The following is an 18993-nucleotide window of genomic DNA, read 5'->3' on the forward strand; positions in this document are numbered from 1 at the left end:
TTGTCACTTACAAGCTTGTGATTGGAGAAATATGATGGATTCTTTTGGTTTCACTCTACAGTTACTTTGCTAGTTTCAGCTCCCCCTTATCCTGAGTGGCCACACCCACAGTGCCAGTAAGGTGGTTCATGACAAGCACCCAGAGATCAGCGTTCCTTCCTTCAGCTGGAGAAACTGCAACAACCCCAGCTTCATCCTAGTAACTGTCAGGGTTGGGGTCAATTCCATTTCAATTTAAGTTTACTTCATGAATTTAAATAGTGTTAGAAGGGTAGAGAATCGGGACACAACCTCCCACTCCCTCTCTCTGCAGGGCACCTTCTTTCCTGCTAGAGGAGAGCAGCGTGGTGGCCATCTACTGCGCCACAGGCATGGTTGTCTCCCTCATGCTCATGGCCCACCTCCACTTCTCAAAGAGCTTCATGCTCCTAGCCACCAGCCTCATGGGCAAGCACAAGGGCCTGTGACTGTTATAGTGAGTGTTTCCCCTAGATCAAATAATGATTTCCTTGGCAGGCCACATAAAAAAAGGTTTCAGGTTAGCAAATACACCAAAAGTGTGATTGAAATCAAAGTAACAGTAGGGGACGTCTCATCTGTGTGACCGGCCACCTTTGACCTCACCCTGACCATGTTCATCCCTGAGACCAAAGAGACAGTAATAGGGTTGACACTCCTGACATCCAAACCAACAGCACCTTTTAAAGGCCTTGGTCACTCTTTGTTGGTGCATTTTAATAGCGTGCAATGATATGTTATCCGTTTATTCTCTTTATAAATTATTGGCAACTGAATGTTTTATTTTTTTATCCCGGTGAGTAAGCTATGGCACGGCCATCATTGACCTTTAAATGTGACCCGGACGAAAACAGTCGAGGGAAGACGGCAGAACTGGGTTTCTTGCAACTGTAATTTATGCATATACAAAGTGTACATAAGTATCATTTTCCCAAAAATTCAGTTTAGACAAACCAAAACCAAAAAACAAAGGTCTTCTGATGTGCCTCTTTATTAAAATAAAAATACTTTTTGTATTCCTTAAAGGCCTGAAAACACAAACATTATCACATCTACCTCCTCGCGCTCAGAATAGACTTGCACATTGAAAGCTTCTGTTCAGTGTTAAGAATATCCTGTCTAACTGTGCCCACACGCTCACAATGCCTGTGCCATTGTGAAGGGATCTCTATGACCGAAGGATCACTACTTTATCATCTCGTCTCATTCTATATAAGTTGATGCCTATACATCTGTATGCATACATACGTTCTAGACATTCATAAATATGTATACGCATAGGTACACACATTACTATGTATAATTGTACATATAGATTTATAGAATATATGTATATCTTTATAAATGTATATGTACATATATATTAATACAAAATGCACATGTACAATGTAGATATACAATGCATGAGTACATGTGTGTATATATGTTTTACAGTACATGCATGCTTTGAAGCACACATACACACACATTTACTGGTACGCGCATGTATACATCTCATACACACTTCATATCTAAAAAGATGCTTCCTACTGTAGTAAAACAACGCCAGGTTGCGATTTGGACACGTCAATGGATCTTCCAATGTATTAAAGCTGAGAATCAGAAATAAAAATATACATTTTCACCGTCGAAACGAAAGAGGATGAAGGCATGTCTCTGGCTGCGACCTGCGGTCACTGCGGTAGGTAAGTGGTTAATTTGCATAATGTATACAGGATTTGAGTGTTTGTTTTTTTTACACCGCACAAATTTTTCCGCTGTTTTCTACTAAAGAACATTTTATTTTTTTATAAACCAGAAAAACTAACCGAGAGAGAGAGAGAGAGAGAGAGAGAGAGAGAGAGAGAGAGCGAGAGCGAAACTCCCTGCCTGCAGTCTCTACTGTCAGATAGAGTTTGACATCAAGCTGTACAGCGCAGTCAAAAACATACATCAGAGCTCAATTTACAGGTACAGCCATTATCAAGGCACAAAGATATTCTACAAGAAGTTTTCTCTCAATAAAGTTGTACAAAATAACATTACATTTTGCAGTCTGTACAAGATAATCAACCTTGCACAGTGTGCAAGATAACAAAAACAAAAATATATTATATATATTTATATATATATAGAACTATTGCCCAAGAGGATCTAAGTCAAAAAGGACTGTCTGTGGGCAAATCAAAGTGAGTGTGGTATTTCTCTTTCCATCTAGACACGTGGCAGAATGCTGCTGCCCTACGACAGGAGGTGCATTGGACTCAAATTCCCAGCATCCTCCTGGTCCTCCCACAAGCCCCACCCCCTCTATGCTAATTCTACGGCTCTCAGCATCCACACAAAAGCAGTCTGAAAGCCTCTCCTTCCATGTTGCAATAAAAACAAACAAACCCAAATAAAAAGTGACAGAGTAATAAATATCTCGGTGCTACATCATGTGTATACTTCCTTGACGGCGTTAAGTTACCTGATGCAAAGTGCATTACATCTCCTGCCCGCCCCACCGCCCCACTCCTTCATCAAGTACTCAGAGCAGAATAGAGAGAGGGAGGGAGAGAGCGAGCAAAGCGGAGTAATCCATGCAAAGGAGTGTCGGAAGGTTGATTCCAACTCTGGAACCAACACACACAGGAGTTACCTCATTAGATACCTCAACTCTCTCACGCACAAAACGTACACACACACGCACACACCCTCTGACAACATCAGCTGGTCCAGGTCCAACCACAACAGAAACTACAGAAGACTAGTTCAAATCAAAAACCACAAAACAAGATGTCTAAAAAGGCTTAGTGGAATGAGCAGAATAAAGGCATTTGAAATAAAAGACTGAGGCACACACACATCCTTTCCCATCCCCGCTTATACCTACAAAATAACAGTAAAAACAAATGGGCCAAAATTAAAGAACAAAATAAAACCAAAAATGGCAAACAAAATGACAGCATTGTGATGCTTCAGTAGTTCTCCTGGTCCCTGTGGTGAAAGGAACTTGTGTTTTGGGAGTGGAAACAAACTGCACCGGGATTGGCCCAGAGCCGACTGGATGGTGGGCTACGACCAATCACAAGAGTTCGTACTGGCGCAGGTGCATCCTCTGGATGATGTCTCGGCAGTCGTTGAAGACACGGCGGATGTTCTCCGTGTCCACGGCGCAGGTGAAGTGGGGGTAGCAGTAGTGCTTTCCGTCACCGCTCGCCGTGCTGATCCTCTGTGGGGAGACACATTTCTGTTAACTTCCTGAGTTGGAACAGAAAATGACCCCAAACCTGAAATGGTTAACACTACAATACAAGCATCTACAGTCAGTACATAGAATGAAAGCTGTACGTACAAGGAACTCATCTCGAATGAAAAACTTGGCCCGGGTCACTTTAGGGTCCTCTCCGGGGTCTGGAACGGCTGTTCAGAAAGAGACAAACAGAAGAAATCCAGGTTCATCAGTACAAGGATACCATATCATTAGGACTGGATGTAGTGCAGTGCCTGATGACAGTATCTGCAATCAAATTTTTATGGAACATCTCTAACTGGTGCTCTCCGTGCTCCAAACTATTCTGTGATTTCATTTGACGATGGGGAAGAAAGGCATGTTTATGCTATTACATCCTGCAATTGAGTACCTGGGATATCTATAAGTTAGAGGGTCATATGAGGGCTAAATAAAGGTTTATTCCAGGGCCTGCGCAAATGACTCCATTTGAGTCACAAATTTCAAAAGTGTGAGTCGCCAAAATGGGTTAACCTTTGTATACATCTTGTGGATCGGTTTGGAGGTCCTTCACTGTGAAGCAACAACAACGATTTGGTGCACGCTTCGTTGCTGGAAGAGCGTAATGTGTGGGTCTAGTAGTAGATCTTCTTAATTATTATGATCAAGTTTTATTTAAAGAGTGTTTTCCGCACTTCTCAGCACCCACCTTCGGCCGGCACAGTATAGCGAGCGTACTCAGGGAAGTAGTCTTCAAGTTTGGATTTCCCTGCTAAGATCTTGTCAGCCAGCATGTCCTGCTTGTTCAAGAACAGGATGACTGAAATGGTCCGTAAAAATCTGAAAAGAAAGATTGTAAAGAATGACGTGACTGGACAGGCATTTAAACAATGACACTGTGTCACAGTTATTGGAATGTGAATGGATGGGTTTAAAAGTAAAATATCTCCATCCAACTCATGTGTTGCTTCCGTTTGACCGATTCACACTGATATCACCACGTTGACTGATTAAAACTAAAATGGGAAGCATGCTTCAGTCTTACCATTATTACTGTCAATCTCTAAAAGTACATCCTCTTACAATAATATATACTCCAGAAGTCATTATTATACATGTAGTGTTGCAATGTACTTTAAAACACATTTTCACCAAGAATTTGCTACAGAAAATAAACAAAGCTGCTTTAAAATTAATTCAGTTTGCAACTGTATTGCAAGTATATTGAAATCACAACAAAATGGAATGCAGACGTTACATTCGCCTATTACTAAATCTGGTGTGAAATTTTAAGTAGGGCATAATTGAGTCGGGAGAGAGCAGAGAGCTTGATTAGGTGACCATGACCAACCTGTTATTCCAGATGCTCTTGAAGAGATCCAGGGATTCCCGGAGTCTGTTGGTGCTGTTGTCTTCCCTTATGACCATGTTATAACTGCTGCTTGCCGCCACAAAGATGATCGCCGTCACGTCTAAATGAAATAAGAGCACATTAAATGGGTTTATTAAGCATGAAATGGTGCATATTGGTGCATAATCGTGCACATTATGAGGATCAGACGCAGTGACATCGTAAACCATGTAATGTTAAAGGAAAATTCCACTAAAAGACTATCTTTAGTCATTTGTTTCATTAGTCCACTGTTGATACAGTCCAAAAATGTCATACTATGACACCTTCTGTATTTGTTGTTACTTGGTAGCAACTAGCTACAGACCCTGTGTTGCGGATCATTTACAGCTATTTTGGATTGTCCAAAGCTGTAACATTAACGTTAATCTCAGGCTTCACTAACTAACGTTACGGTGTTAAGTGGAGATATTCTTTGCTACTTTTCAAACGAAGACCAAGTAGTATTTTACGTAACAAGTTGCTATATATGCCTTTTGTTTTGTTCATGTGGAGTAATGGCCGAGAAGGCAGGAGACACTGTTTTGTTAAGCGTCACATTAGTTAGACTGCTCACTGTAACGGCTCAGTCGTCCACCAGACTACACTCTACGATTAGAGGGAGGTGGGAGAGGAAGCGCTGGGTGTCTCGGTTAGGGAGACAAGGGAATGGGGTTCAGTGTTTTCCTGTTAGGATAGATTTATGTTTGTTTCAACAGATCTTTACATATTTTCCTCACTACAAAGTATTTATGCGGTCCTTGTGGTTACTAAACATACACTATCACCCCTGTTAACCAACCCGTTCACACACCCCAATATCCCAGACCTGTGTGTTAATTGTAACACAAATTTAGGCACCTTGTATCATTGCCTATGGGAGTGTGCCGACATAAACATTTTGGAGCTCAGTGCTGCGCGATATCTCTGAGATTACTTCTACCCCAATACCATTAATCCCTAAACTTTGCAACCTAAATCTTTACCCAGAGAATATCTCTTTACATAGGAGAGAGAGAAGAAAATAGTTGACCTCTGTCTATTACAAGCTAGGCGTTCAATTTCTCTCCTTTGGAAGTATGTCAGTTTCCTCTCACTTGGTCATTGGTTAAAATAATTAACGTCAAGCTGAGCTCTTGAAAAATTCACTTATATAGTAAAAAAAAACAAAGAAAAAAATCCCCGGTCACTGTTTCACCTGTCCCTGTGATTGTCTCCACCCCCTCCAGGTGTCGCTTATTTTCCCCAGTGTATTTATCCCTGTGTTTCCTGTCTCTCTGTGCCAGTTCATCTTGTATGTTTAGTCAAGTCAACCAGCGTGTTTTTCCCCATACTCCTTTTCCATTCTCTTTTGCTAGTTTTCACGGTTTTGACCCCTGCCTGACTGGACTACTTTCCCGCCTGCCTGATCATCCTGCCTGCCCTGACCTTGAATCTGCCTGCCCTTCGGTACATATTGGACTCTGAACTGGTTTTGACCTTTTTCCTGTACATGACCATTCTCTTGCCGACCCCTTTTGGATTAATAAACATTGTAAGACTCCAACCATCTGCCTCCTGTGTCTGCATCTGGGTCTCGCCTTGTGCCTTGATAGCCCCAGAGTTTAATGTTATTTGGGATCTGTTTATTTTCTACAATTTTATTTTACCTTTGTTTAACTAGGCATGTCAGTTTAGAACAAAGTCTTACTTTCAATGACGGCCTAGGAACAGTGGGTTAACTGCCTTGTTCAAGGGCAGAACAACAGATGTTTACCTTGTCAGCTTGGGGATTCGATCTGGCAACCTTTCGGGTTACTAGTCCAACGCTCTAACCACTAGGCTACCTGCCACCTATAAACCAGTGATATTGTAGAAGCATTGGAACTGTATATCTGTATATTCTAAAGAAATGTATATGAATATTGGCTATAGTTCAAGCGTAATCCGCATGATAATGTGAGGACTTTTTTTCTATTCCGTTTATCTGTTGTTAATGTTGGATTGTTAAGTTTTTGTCTTTGGGTTGGATGAAAAATATTAATTGTATTTCTGTAACTGTTGACCGTCTTATTTGGAACTAGTACATAAGTGTAAAATTATATATATTTTTTAATTGACTAATTAAACAAATAGCAAAATAGATTTTTTTAGTGGAAGTGGATCCAGATGGTATACAGCTACTGTGACACAGTCCCTGTTCCACCACAAGACGGTCAGGAGTTAACGCAGCTCTTCCGGTTTCAGGTAAGGTTACTCATTAAGCAAGCATGGTTCACTGAACCACCAACAGGACACTTGCAAAACAACATTGTGGGCAGCAAAATTGTCCACATAATCCAAACTTACCATTGAAGCACTGAATCCATTTTCTCCTCTCGTCTCTCTGGCCACCTACATCAAACATACTGGGAGGGAAGAGAAAAAAAAAACGTTTTAACAGACTTCTGTATGATCCAATGTGTGAAGGTGCCTATTTAACTCAAACACGTCTTGATCTCAAAACATATCTTATTTGTCACATGCGCTGAAGACTATAGACTACATGCACAGTAGACTATATCGTGAAATGCTTACTTATACAAGCCCTTAACCAACAATGCAGTTTGAAGAAAATATTTACAAAATAAACATTTTAACAAAATAACAAGACTATATACAAGGGGTACCTGTACCGAGTCAATGTGCGGGGTACAGGATAGTCAAGGTAATTGAGGTACACATCATGGACAAATTGAAATGGACAGCGTGGTGAAGAAGGCGCAATAGCGCATCTTCAACCTCAGGAGGCTGAAGAAATTTGGCTTGTCACCTAAATCACACAAACTTTACAGATGCACAATCGAGAGCATCCTCTCGGGCTGTGTTGCCCCCTGGTACGGCAACTGCACCGCCCTTAACCGCAAGGCTCTCCAGAGTGTAGTGTAGTCTGCACAACACATCACCGGGGACAAACTACCTGCCCTCCATGACACCTACAGCACCCGATGTCACAGGGAGGCCAAAAAGATTATCAAGGACAATAACCACCCGAGACACTGCCTGTTCACCCCGCTATAATTCAGAAGGCGAGGTCAGTACAGGTGCATCAAAGCTGGGACCGAGAGACTGAAAAACAGCTTCTATCTCAAGGCTATCAGACTGTTATACAGCCACCACTATCAGAGTGGCTGCTGCCCACATACAGACAAATCTCTGGCCACTTTAATAAAAGGACTTAATAAAAGGTATCACTTATTCACTTTAAATAACGCCACTTTATTAACGTGTACATATACTACATTACTCATCTCATAACTAAAACTGTATTCTTTACCATCTACTGCATCTTGCCTATGCCGCAGAGCAATATATTTATATGTACAGTTGAAGTCGGAAGTTTACATACACTTAGGTTGGAGTCATTAAAACTTGTTTTTCAACCACTCCACACATTTCTTGTCAACAAACTATAGTTTTGGCAAGGCAGTTAGGACATCTACTTTGTGCATGACACAAGTCATTTCTCCAACAATTGTTTACAGACTAATTATTTCACTTATTATTCTCTGTATCACAATTCCAGTGGGTCAGAAGTTTACATACACTAAGTTGACTGTGCCTATAAACAGCTTGGAAAAGTCCAGAAAATGATGTCATGGCTTTAGAAGCTTCTGATAGGCTAATTGACATAATTTTAGTCAATTGGAGGTGTACCTGTGGATGTATTTCAAGGCCTACCTTTAAACTCAGTGCCTCTTTGCTTGACATCATGGGAAAATCTAAAGAAACCGGCCAAGACCTCAGAAAAATAAATTGTAGACCTCCACAAGTCTGGTTCATCCTTTGAGCAATTTCCAAACGTCTGAAGGTACCATGTTCATCTGTACAAACAATAGTACGCAAGTATAAACACCATGGGACCACGCAGACGTCATACCGCTCAGGAAGGAGACTCATTCTGTCTCCTAGAGATGAACGTACTTTGGTATGAAAACTGCAAATCAATCCCAGAACAACAGCAAAGGACCTTGTGAAGATGCTGGAGGAAACCGGTACAAAAGTATCTATATCCACAATAAAACAAGTCCTATATCGACCTGAAAGGCCGCTCAGCAAGGAAGAAGCCACTGCTCCAAAACCCGCCATAAAAAAGCCAGACTACGGTTTGCAACTGCACATGGGGACAAAGTTCGTACTTTTTGGAGAAATGTCCTCTGGTCTGATGAAACAAAAATAGAACTGTTTGGCCATAATGACCGTCGTTACGTTTGGAGGAAAAAGGGGGATGCTTGCAAGCCAAATAACGCCATCACAACCGTGAAGCACACGGATGGCAGCATCATGTTGTGGGGGTGCTTTGCTGCAGGAGAGACTGGTGCACACAACAATAGATGGCGTCATGAGGAAGGAAAAAATATGTGGATATATTGAAGTAACATCAAGACATCAGTCAGGAAGTTAAAGCTTGGTCGCAAATAGGTCTTCCAAATGGACAATCGCCCCAAGCATACTTCTAAAGTTGTGGCAAAATGGCTTAAGGACAACAAAATCAACAAAAGTATTGGAGTGGCCATCACAAAGCCTTGATCCCAATCCTATAGAAAATGTGTGGGCAGAACTGAAAAAGCGTGTGCGAGCAAGGAGGCCTACAGACCTGACTCAGTTACACCAGCTCTGTCAGAAGGAATGGGCTAAAATTCACCCAACTTATTGTGGGAAGCTTGTGGAAGGCTACCCGAAATGTTTGACCCAAGTTAAACAATTTTAAAAAGGCAATGCTACCAAATACTAATTGAGTGTATGTAAACTTCTGACCCACTGGGAATGTGATGAAAGAAATAAAAGCTGAAAGAAATCATTCTCTCTCTATTATTCTGACATTTCACATTCTTAAAATAAAAAGTGGTGATCCTGACTGACCTAAGACAGGGAATTATTACTTATTAGGATTAAATGTCAGGAATTGTGAAAAACTGAGTTTAAATGTATTTGGCTAAGGTGTAAGTAAACTTCAGACTTCAACTGTACATATTCTTATTCATCCCTTTACATGTGTGTGTATATAAGGTAGTTGTTGTGAATTTGTTAGATATTACTGCATTGTCGGAAATAGAAGCACAAGCATTTCGCTACACTCGCATTAACATCTGCTAACACATAATGTGTATGTGACCAATACAATTTGACTTGAATATAGTGCCTTCAGAAAGTATTCAGATCCCTTGACATTTTCCAACTTTTGTTACGCTACAGCCTTATTCTAAAATTGATTTAAAAACATTTCTCAATCTACACATAATACCCCATAAAGACAAAACAATTTTTTTGTTGACATTTTAGCTCATTTACAGCAATGAGCCTTCATGGGTATGATGATACAAGCTTGACACACCTGTATTTGGTGAGTGTCTCCCATTCTACTCTGCAGTTCCTCTCGCGCTCGGTCAGGTAGAACGGTGAGAGTCACTGCACAGCTATTTTCAAGTCTCTCCAGAGATGTTTGATCGGGTTCAGGTCCGGGCTCTGGCTGGACCACTCAAGGACATTCAGAGACTTGTCACAAAGCCTTGGCTGTGTGCTTAGGGTCGTCGCCCTGTTGGAAGGTGAACCTTTGCCCCTGTCTGAGCTCCTGAGCACTCTGGAGCAGTTAAAAAAAAATCATGATCTCTCTGTACTTTACACCGTTCATCTTTACCCCGATCCTGATTAGTCTCCCAGTCCCTGCCGCTGAAAAACATTCCCACAGCATTATGCCGACACCACCATGCTTCACCGTAGGGATGGTGCCAGGTTTCCTCCAGACGTGACACTTGGCATTCAGGCTAAAGAGTTCAATCTTGGTTTCATCAGACCAGACAATCTTGTTTCTCATGGTCTGAGAGTCTTTAGATGCCTTTTGGCAAACTCCAAGTGGGCTGTCATGCGCCTTTTACTGAGGAGTGGCTACCGTCTGGCCACTCTACCATAAAGGCTGGTTTTGTGCAGTGCTGCAGAGATGGTTGTCCTTCTGGAAGGTTCTCCCATCTCCACAGAAGAACTCTGTCAGTGACCACTGGGTTCTTGGTCACCTCCCTGACCAAGGCCCTTCTCCCTCGATTTCTTAGTTTGGCCGGGTGGCCAGCTCTAGGAAGAGTCTTGGTGGTTCCAAACGTCTTCCATTTAAGAATGATGGAGGCATCTGTTCTTGGGGACCTTCAATGCTGCAGAAATGTTTTGGTACCCTTCCCCAGATCTGTGCCTCAACACAATTCTGTCTCGGAGCTCTACGGAGAATTCCTTCGACCTCATGGGTTGGTTTTTGCTCTGAACTGCACTGTCAACTGTGGGACTTTACATAGACGTGTGCACCATTCCCAATAATGTCCAATCAATTGAATTTACCACAGGTGGACTCCAATCAAGTTGTAGAAACACCTCAAGGACAATAAGTGGAAACAGGATGCACCTGAGCTCAATTTCGAGTCTCATAGCAAAGGGTCTGACTATTTATGTAAATAAGGTTTCTGTTTTTAATACATTTGATTTTTTTCGAGAGAGACTTGTTTTCGCTTTGCCATTATGGGGTATTGTGTGTAGATTGATGTGGAAAACATTTAATTTAATCCATTTTAGAATAAGGCTGTAACGTAACAAAAGGTGGAAAAGGTCAAGGGGTCTGAATACTCTCCAAATGCACTGTAGGTGACTTATAGTATAGGGATTTCTCAATAAAGACCTTGCAATACAGTTGATTAGACTAGTTTTCTACATGGAGTGATGATGGAAACAGAGCTCCTGTGGGTAAAGTTAACCACTACAGTAAGTAAACCACTTGGCAGTATGTTGAGTGCCTGTGTCGTGGTGTTCTAGAGCAGAAACTGCTTTCCTATTTAGTGTGCATATATTAGACAAAATGGTCATCTAATCAAGGAGCAACGGTCTGACCCCACATTAGAAGAGTTGCGTGACCAAATTGTGCTTGTGGAACAGTTTGGAGATGTCGCCCATGGCTATTTTCTCCAGGATGATGTCCTGATGAGAAAGTGGGTACCTCATAGTAGTTTTGTGGGGGAGGCTAGTCAGGTTGTTGTAACAGTTAAATTGTGTGAGTTGGTGCTGAAAACTTTCCACGAGGATGTTGCTGGTCATCTGGGTGTGAGGAAAACCTACAATCGCATATCGAGAAATTTCTTTTGGTCTAGGTTAAAGAGGGATGTTTCTGCGTTCATCAAAACCTGTCAATTAACGGGTAAACCTACTCAAGCTATTTAGCCGGTACTGCTGTTTCCTATTCCCGTAGTCAGCCAGCCTTTTGAGTATCTGGATTGTTGACTGTGTTGGCCCTCTGCCTCGCTCGAAGGTAGTAGTTACCTGTTCACTGTGATGTGTGTCAGACCACTAGGTTTCCTGTTGCCTATCCAGTCTATCACAACTAAGTCCGTGCTAAAAGCTTTGACTCAGTTTCTCGCTGTTTGGAATCCATAAGTTTATTCAGAGTGACCAAGGTTCTAATTTGTTTGGTCAGGTTCTCCAACAGCTCCATATTAAAACAATTTGTATAGTGCCTGTCCCGCGCAGAGTCAAAGAGCGCTGGAACGTTACCATTAAACACGTCTTTGTTGAGAGCTTATTGTACGGAGATGGATAAGGATTGGGAGGAGGGGTTGCCATGGTTACCGTTAGCCACCAGGGAGGTTTCAGAGGAGTGCACAGGTTTCAGTCCAAAGGACCTAGTGTTCGGACATAGTGTACGTGGGCTTCTAGCAGTGCTCCAGGATGAATGGAAGTCTCCTAAGCCACCTCAGTCCTGTTATCCTATGAGTGTGATTTCCGGCACCGCCTGTATGCCGCTGGTGAGATGGCCAAAAGAGAAGCTATCATCTTCACAGGGGAGGATGAAAGGAATATTTGATCGGCGGGCTGAGCCTCGTCACCTGGACTAAAGTGACCAGGTTCTTGCTCTGCTGCCAATTGTTGGTTCTCCTTTTCAAGCCAAGTTTAAGGTCCATATACGGTTGTGCGCCAGTGCACTGAGCAAAACTATCTAGTTGCCACTCCGGGAACGGAGGGAAAAAAAAGCACCATCTGTGTCATGTCAATCTGCTAAAACCCTACTACACACGTTCCTCTGGGGACGAAGAGTGGGAGTTTGCAGAGGACGGTAAACCTGTTGTTTCGGCCAGTACTGTTACATTGCTGGGTCCTTTCTGTCATGCTATGTCCGTGAGTGGTGAGGAGGATGTCCTTGGTCCTGACTATTGTGTACTGCAGGGTAGATACAGAAAAATACAGAGTCACTGGATGTTTTGGAAAGCCTTCTTGCTCATCTACCTGCTGATAGGAGAGACGAGTTGGTCAGTCTGAGTTTTCCAGTTTTGTTTTCTGATACACCAACATGTACAAACGTAATAGAACACGATATTGATGTTGGGGATGCTGACCCCATCCGTCAGCGGTTCTATAGTTTCTTCAGAGAAACAGCGTTATCTGGATGCTGAGATCGGGTACATGCTGGAGAATGAAATTGCAGAGCCTTCTTTCACCAGCTGGGCTTTCTCCCTGTATCTTGGTCAGTAAACCGGATGGGACAAACAGATTTTGTACGGACTACCATAAGGTAAACAGTGTCACTAAGCCAGATTAATTTCCTCTTCCTCGGATGGAGGACTGCGTTGATCAGGTCGGAGCAGTGAGGTTTGTGAGCAAGTTTGACCTATTAAAAAGGGCTATTCGCTGGTGCCACTGACGCATAGGGCATGGGAAAGCTCTGCCTTTGTTACACCTTCAGGTCTGTACACGGTTATGAGCTTCGGCCTGCGTAACGCACCTGCCACTCTTCAGCGCCTTATGAATAGGGTTGTCTTCGGTCTAGTCGGGTGCGCTGTTCATCTGGACGATGTAGTGGTTTCTGCAGATATTTGGGAGGAGCATCTGGCCTGTATTCAAGCCTTGTTCGACCGCCTGGCTGCGGATTCCCTCAAATCTGGCAAAATGCGAGTTTGTACCTTGGTAAGGTGGTTGGGCAGGGTGAAGTGTGTCCTGTTTGGTGGTAGCTACTGATACTTTTCCACCACCAACCACTGAAAAGGAACGGATGAGTTTCCTGGGAATGGGAGGTTATTACCATAGATTACTTCTCTACCGTAGTCGCTCCCCTGAAAGATTTTCTGAAAGCTATGGCGGTTTACGTCAGGTCTCCTCTCTGTCAACAGGCTTTTGAAGATGCAAAGAGTTTACTTACCTCAACTCCGGTGCTGGCTGCTCCTCGTTTAGATTTGTCATTTACCTTACAGGTGGATGCAAGTCACATGGGGGCAGGTGCAAGCAGATGTGTCCGTGTTGAGAGGCCTGTTAGTTAAGTTTCCAAGAAGTTTATTTTTTATCAGTTCAACTTCTCCGTGTTGGAAAAACACTCATATGTGTTCATATGGGCGCTACGACACTTCGAGGTGTAGGTCGGGTTGGGTGTAGACCTTCTTGAGGTCTATGATGTGTGCTAACCTGAGGATAATGGAGATGGTGTTTGTTTTTACAGGCATTCTATCTGGATGTGCGGCACATGTCGTTGCCGACACGCTCTCGTGCGCCCTGTTCCTATTGATGGGTGAACATGCGTTCTCATACGCGTTGTCCCAGAGTGTGTATGCGTGTCGTCCACGTGACCGGACACTTTATTTTGTGTTGTCCTGTTGTGCCCGTCTTCTGTTCCCTGCTGTCTTCATTTGTTTCTTTCCTTTTAAAAAGGTTGCTTCCTGTGTGCAAAGGTTGCTGAGGTCTGTGGAGGCTGAGGTGGGCAGTGGGGTAGCGTTCACCTGGGCTAGGGTCTGTCCCGGGGATAAATACACCTTTCCCCCCATTGAGGAGACTCTCTCCACGCAGACGCGCTGTTGTTTTTGGCATTTTGGAGCTTCTTTGTGTTCATTTATTTTGGTACCTCTCAACACCCCTTATTATCACCATCTATGCAGTCATCCACTCACTTACACTACACACACACACAAAAAAATGTTATTTGTATATAGTTTACTTTTTAAAATATATTTTTGTTACTTCTTTATCTCTGCGTTGTCTCTCTCTTTGTTATGGAATACGAGCCGGTTCGTAACAAACTGAAATGAAAAACAACCCTAAGTGACCAAAAGGTGGGGACATTTCCAATATAATATGAAACCACAATGGCCATTTACAGTACACTGTTTATACAGTTAATAAAACAGACCACAATGGGCACCATAACATCACAATGAAGGGGACACTTACTGAAAGTTCACTTTGTCGACTTGAAATCTTGTTTCGAAAATCCCTGAAGTCAAAACTCGGCAGCGAAGCAAGTCCTAGGGTTTAAAACAAGAGGAGCACAGAGATGAAGATATGCACTAAAGGATTGAGTAGAAAAGAGAGAGCGAGAGAGAATGAAAGAGAGAGCGAGAGACGGAGAGACTAAAAGTGTATGATGTTTTCCTACACAATGCTTATTGATAAAGCAATACAGTTACAGCTATGGTTGGTAACATTTGGCATGTCATTTTATCACTACATTTTTAGCCATGCTCTAGAGCGTTGAAAAGTCATCTTACCTGATCTGTTGGTGTGTAGTCATTCGACCTCACCGACTCAATTCTGTCCAAGAAGCTGCAAAACACAAAACATCATTATATGACACTGGCCTGGATCTTAAGAACAGTAAATATCACTGTCATTACAGTAGATATAGCTTAAAGATCTGACTCTACACATTTAAACTAAGAAAAGGAACTAATGCAGGCACTAGCGTAGAACAATCATATCCGGAATATATCTCATCACACAGAGCAGAACTATATTGTAAGATATAGAATGGAGCCCAATCTATCCACTGCATTTCTATCTATAGCCTTTTGAATGTTTCACCTCAGTACATAGCTAAATCCCTATGACAACAGACTAGAATACTACTGTAGGGGTGATCCCAGCACTGCACCATCCTTCCCCAGCAGAGGGCATCAGAGTACATCCCCCGCCCATTTATGTCCCCCTTTTCCTGTCCCATTACATAAGACCGCAATTAGTTCCTGCCAGAGCTAGACGAGAGCCTCTCGCTCTGGTGTGCACTGTGCATGAGCTGTATGTTCCCTGGGTGTGTGTGAGTGTGTGTCCCCGCGGTAGAAGAGATGGGGGGGGGGGGGAAGACACACACACAGGGCTGCCTGTAACCATTGAACAGCATGGTGATATCACCAGCACTGTCACCAGTCTAAACCAGCAGATACCACACTACAAATCCCTATTCTGTTCTGTTCTATTCCGTTCTACTCTGTTCTACTGTATTCTAGGAAGCAGCCACAACACAGAGCAGTTCTGTACAGGTTTATTTGACGTTGTGTTTTTACCTCAGAATTCAGTTCTAGGAACTGACTGATATGTAGGTATTTGTGTGATGACAATGATCACACTATGAGCCATAGGGAAGTCCAACTGACTCAGTCCTCATCTCTAAGTACCTAGAAAAGAGCCAATCGGGTATATTATAAAGTTATTTAACCAGTCACTGTTCACAGACAGTTGGATCCACTAAAACCTTTATTTTACTGTAAAGAAAGAACCAGTTAGTTACTGAGGTTCAGAATGTACAGCGTATGATATAAAAAAAGGTAATAACCTTTACCTTTTGGTTTATATTGGAATTATTCAAACTAGCACCCGTCGGCATCATTTGGTACAAGGCAGTTACCAATAGAATTCTTTAGCAAGTACCATAGTTAATAAAGTGTTAACAAACCTCTGATACAAGTGACAGATTGTTTACACACACACACACATTTTTTTTTGTTATCCATGACTGTAAGTGACCCGCCCCCCATCATCCCCTGCTACCAACACTCCGCTAGGTTGACCTGTTAATCCACAAACAGACCAATGCTGCCCTGCTTTTTGACTCAGACTTGTCCATAGCCTAGATCTACTGGACTGATGCTATTAATTGGTTGAATGGAAAGATGGAATCAATAGTTTCCACATTTTGAGTGGCTGTTGGGGTTGATGTGAACATCTGGTCAGTCACCAAAACAACAACACAACGTACAGGGAATGTCTTTATCAGAGCCTGACAGTTCCAAATAACAGGCAAAGAAATATAGATATTCTTCCAATGGATCTGGACGGCCTATACTGTAGTCTTTTCTACTTCTATTAATACATTGAAGAAAATGGCTGTATTTTATGCCACAAGTTATAGTATAAAGGCAAATATGTAAGCTTGAGGAGTTTGAACCCATTTCACACTAGGAACACTAGGATGCTGAAATGCTACATTTGTACTTTGTCATTTAGTAGATGTATCCACAGCAACTTAGAGTAGTGAGTTCATACATTTTCATACTTTTTGCATACTGGTCCCCATGGGAATAGAACCCACAACCCTGGCGTTGCAAGCACCATGCTCTACCAACTGAGCCCCCCCCCCACACACACACACATTCTCAGTTACACACGAGAGCAGTACACTAAAATAGCTCTGTCTGGTTCTAGTGTTACATGTCTGAATAGCTGCTGGGTGTTTATGTGTGTGAGTCTGGCCTGCTTATCTCTGGCTCTGCCAGAAAACGACAGAAATTTACACAACTCCTATATTCCTGGTAGCAGCAGTCGTTTAACATTACGAACTCTATCTCCATCCAGGTCTGTGTCTGAAATTAAACCCTAACCCTATAGTGTACTACTTTTCACCAAAGCCTAGCTCTGGTCCAAATTAATGCTCGTCTGAAATTATAGACCCTATTTTCATAAAGTGTGCACTATCTTTGACCTATATGGGCTCTGGTCAAAAGTAGTGCACTATATAGGAAATAGGTTGCCATTGATGTCTAGGGGGGAAATGAGGGAAATACATGAAGATTTAGTTGACAAGATTGATGTTAGGAGTCTTAGTGCTACTAGAAGCTATGATAGGCGCTCTCGTTCTCCCTGGCAATAGAGAGAGTTTATACGAGGAAAGACGGGGCCATTTTGCATCCTAACAGATACCACACAGACAGACACACACACACACACCCCCACCCAGCTGCAGGGGAGCTGGGGCTAAAAATATCCCTGGGAATGGATCCGCTCTGAAAAAGACAGATTATACAAGCCCCGAGCGGGCATATACACACACACACACACACACACACACACACACTAGAGCTGGGAACGATAAACTGAACATTTGACACGGACCATCACTTATCACAGGCATTTTGCTGATATTAAGTAGCTCTATGCTAGGAAAATTGTTAATGACAATTGATGGAGAAAACCATCAAACTAGTAGTAGTAGTAGTTGATCTTGCTACCATGGAAAGGTAAATCTGTCTATTTGTGGAAAAATCGCCCTTATTAATTCTTTAGTCACATCCCAGTTTACTCATTTACTTATGGCCCTGCCTACATGGAACAACTTTTTAAAAATACATGACTAAAAAATATCCCACTTTATTTGAAACGGCAAACCTGACAAAATTAAAACAACCTATTTATATAATGCATATGAATTTGGAGGGCCAAAATGATTAAATATTAAAGCATTAAACCTCTCACTAAAAGCTTCAGTCATGCAAAAGTTAATCCGAACTGGTTCTCCAACAGATTAGTAAGAATGGCTCACCTAAGGTTCAAAAATAGCCTCTTTCCCTTCATTCAGATTACAACCTTTAACTTAATTTGACAATTAAATAATCTCCAAAATATAGCTTTTTTATAGCCATAGAAAAGCTGATTGCAATTTCAGTTTAATCCACCAGAAAAGACGAAACAAACACAGCAACAATTATTATGGTTAAACTCAAATATACCAATCGATTTTTTTATCAAACATTATTTTTTAGATATGATTTTTGTTACTGTAAAAATCTGTCAATTATATCATAAATAAGACTGTTGGAGTTGTCATGGCATGCAGCTAAAAATGGAGGAGGAAAGTAGAAGTGGGAGAAGCTAGTGAACTTGTCAGCCCTGCATTAAAGACTAAAATTGGTGAAATGTTTTAGTTGAGATAAATAACAAAGCATACCAGTTCCACATGAAGACCAGAAAAGTGACAGCTACGCCATACAAGTTGCCACACAGTTTAAAACAGATTTGCGATGTCTCGATTCCATCGCCCATGGTTTATAAAATGATACACAAATCAGTTTTTCAATTTCAATTATAAAAAATAATTCTAACCAATAGAATGTTATGTATATGGAGGATACAACACAACAATTACCTAATGCTAACTCTGCAAATACCACAGCTGGGTGACTTGAAAAGCCATATTCATTTGATCACTAATATAATAATACTCTTTGTAAAAATTGTCATCTTTAATTTACAATCTGTAGAAACTATGAGAATGGAAAAGTTTAGAACTTTTGTGAAACATCACAGAACATTTGAAAAGATATATGGCAAATAGAAATCAACTCTGGGTGGTTTTCAGAGATAACCCCTCCCA

At 41.9% G+C, this 18993-nt stretch overlaps 1 protein-coding gene across 2 annotated transcripts in view; it reads right to left on the reverse strand.

Annotated features, from left to right (window-relative positions):
* Nucleotides 1-991: 991 nt before the first annotated feature.
* gnal (guanine nucleotide binding protein (G protein), alpha activating activity polypeptide, olfactory type) overlaps nucleotides 992-18993 on the reverse strand; it is a 72407-nt gene continuing 54405 nt past the window's right edge. For both annotated transcript variants that reach the window (XM_064941509.1, XM_064941510.1), the window contains exons 6-12: nucleotides 15119-15173; nucleotides 14802-14875; nucleotides 6930-6988; nucleotides 4563-4683; nucleotides 3921-4051; nucleotides 3335-3402; nucleotides 992-3211 (exon numbers count right to left, since the gene is read on the reverse strand). In XM_064941509.1, coding sequence (XP_064797581.1) covers nucleotides 3065-3211; nucleotides 3335-3402; nucleotides 3921-4051; nucleotides 4563-4683; nucleotides 6930-6988; nucleotides 14802-14875; nucleotides 15119-15173 — 655 coding nt within the window. In that variant the 3' untranslated portion in view covers nucleotides 992-3064. The remainder of the gene's footprint in view (nucleotides 3212-3334; nucleotides 3403-3920; nucleotides 4052-4562; nucleotides 4684-6929; nucleotides 6989-14801; nucleotides 14876-15118; nucleotides 15174-18993) is intronic.

Source organism: Oncorhynchus masou, chromosome 28, assembly GCF_036934945.1.
Source record: "Oncorhynchus masou masou isolate Uvic2021 chromosome 28, UVic_Omas_1.1, whole genome shotgun sequence".
In the NCBI taxonomy this organism is placed as follows: domain Eukaryota; kingdom Metazoa; phylum Chordata; class Actinopteri; order Salmoniformes; family Salmonidae; genus Oncorhynchus; species Oncorhynchus masou.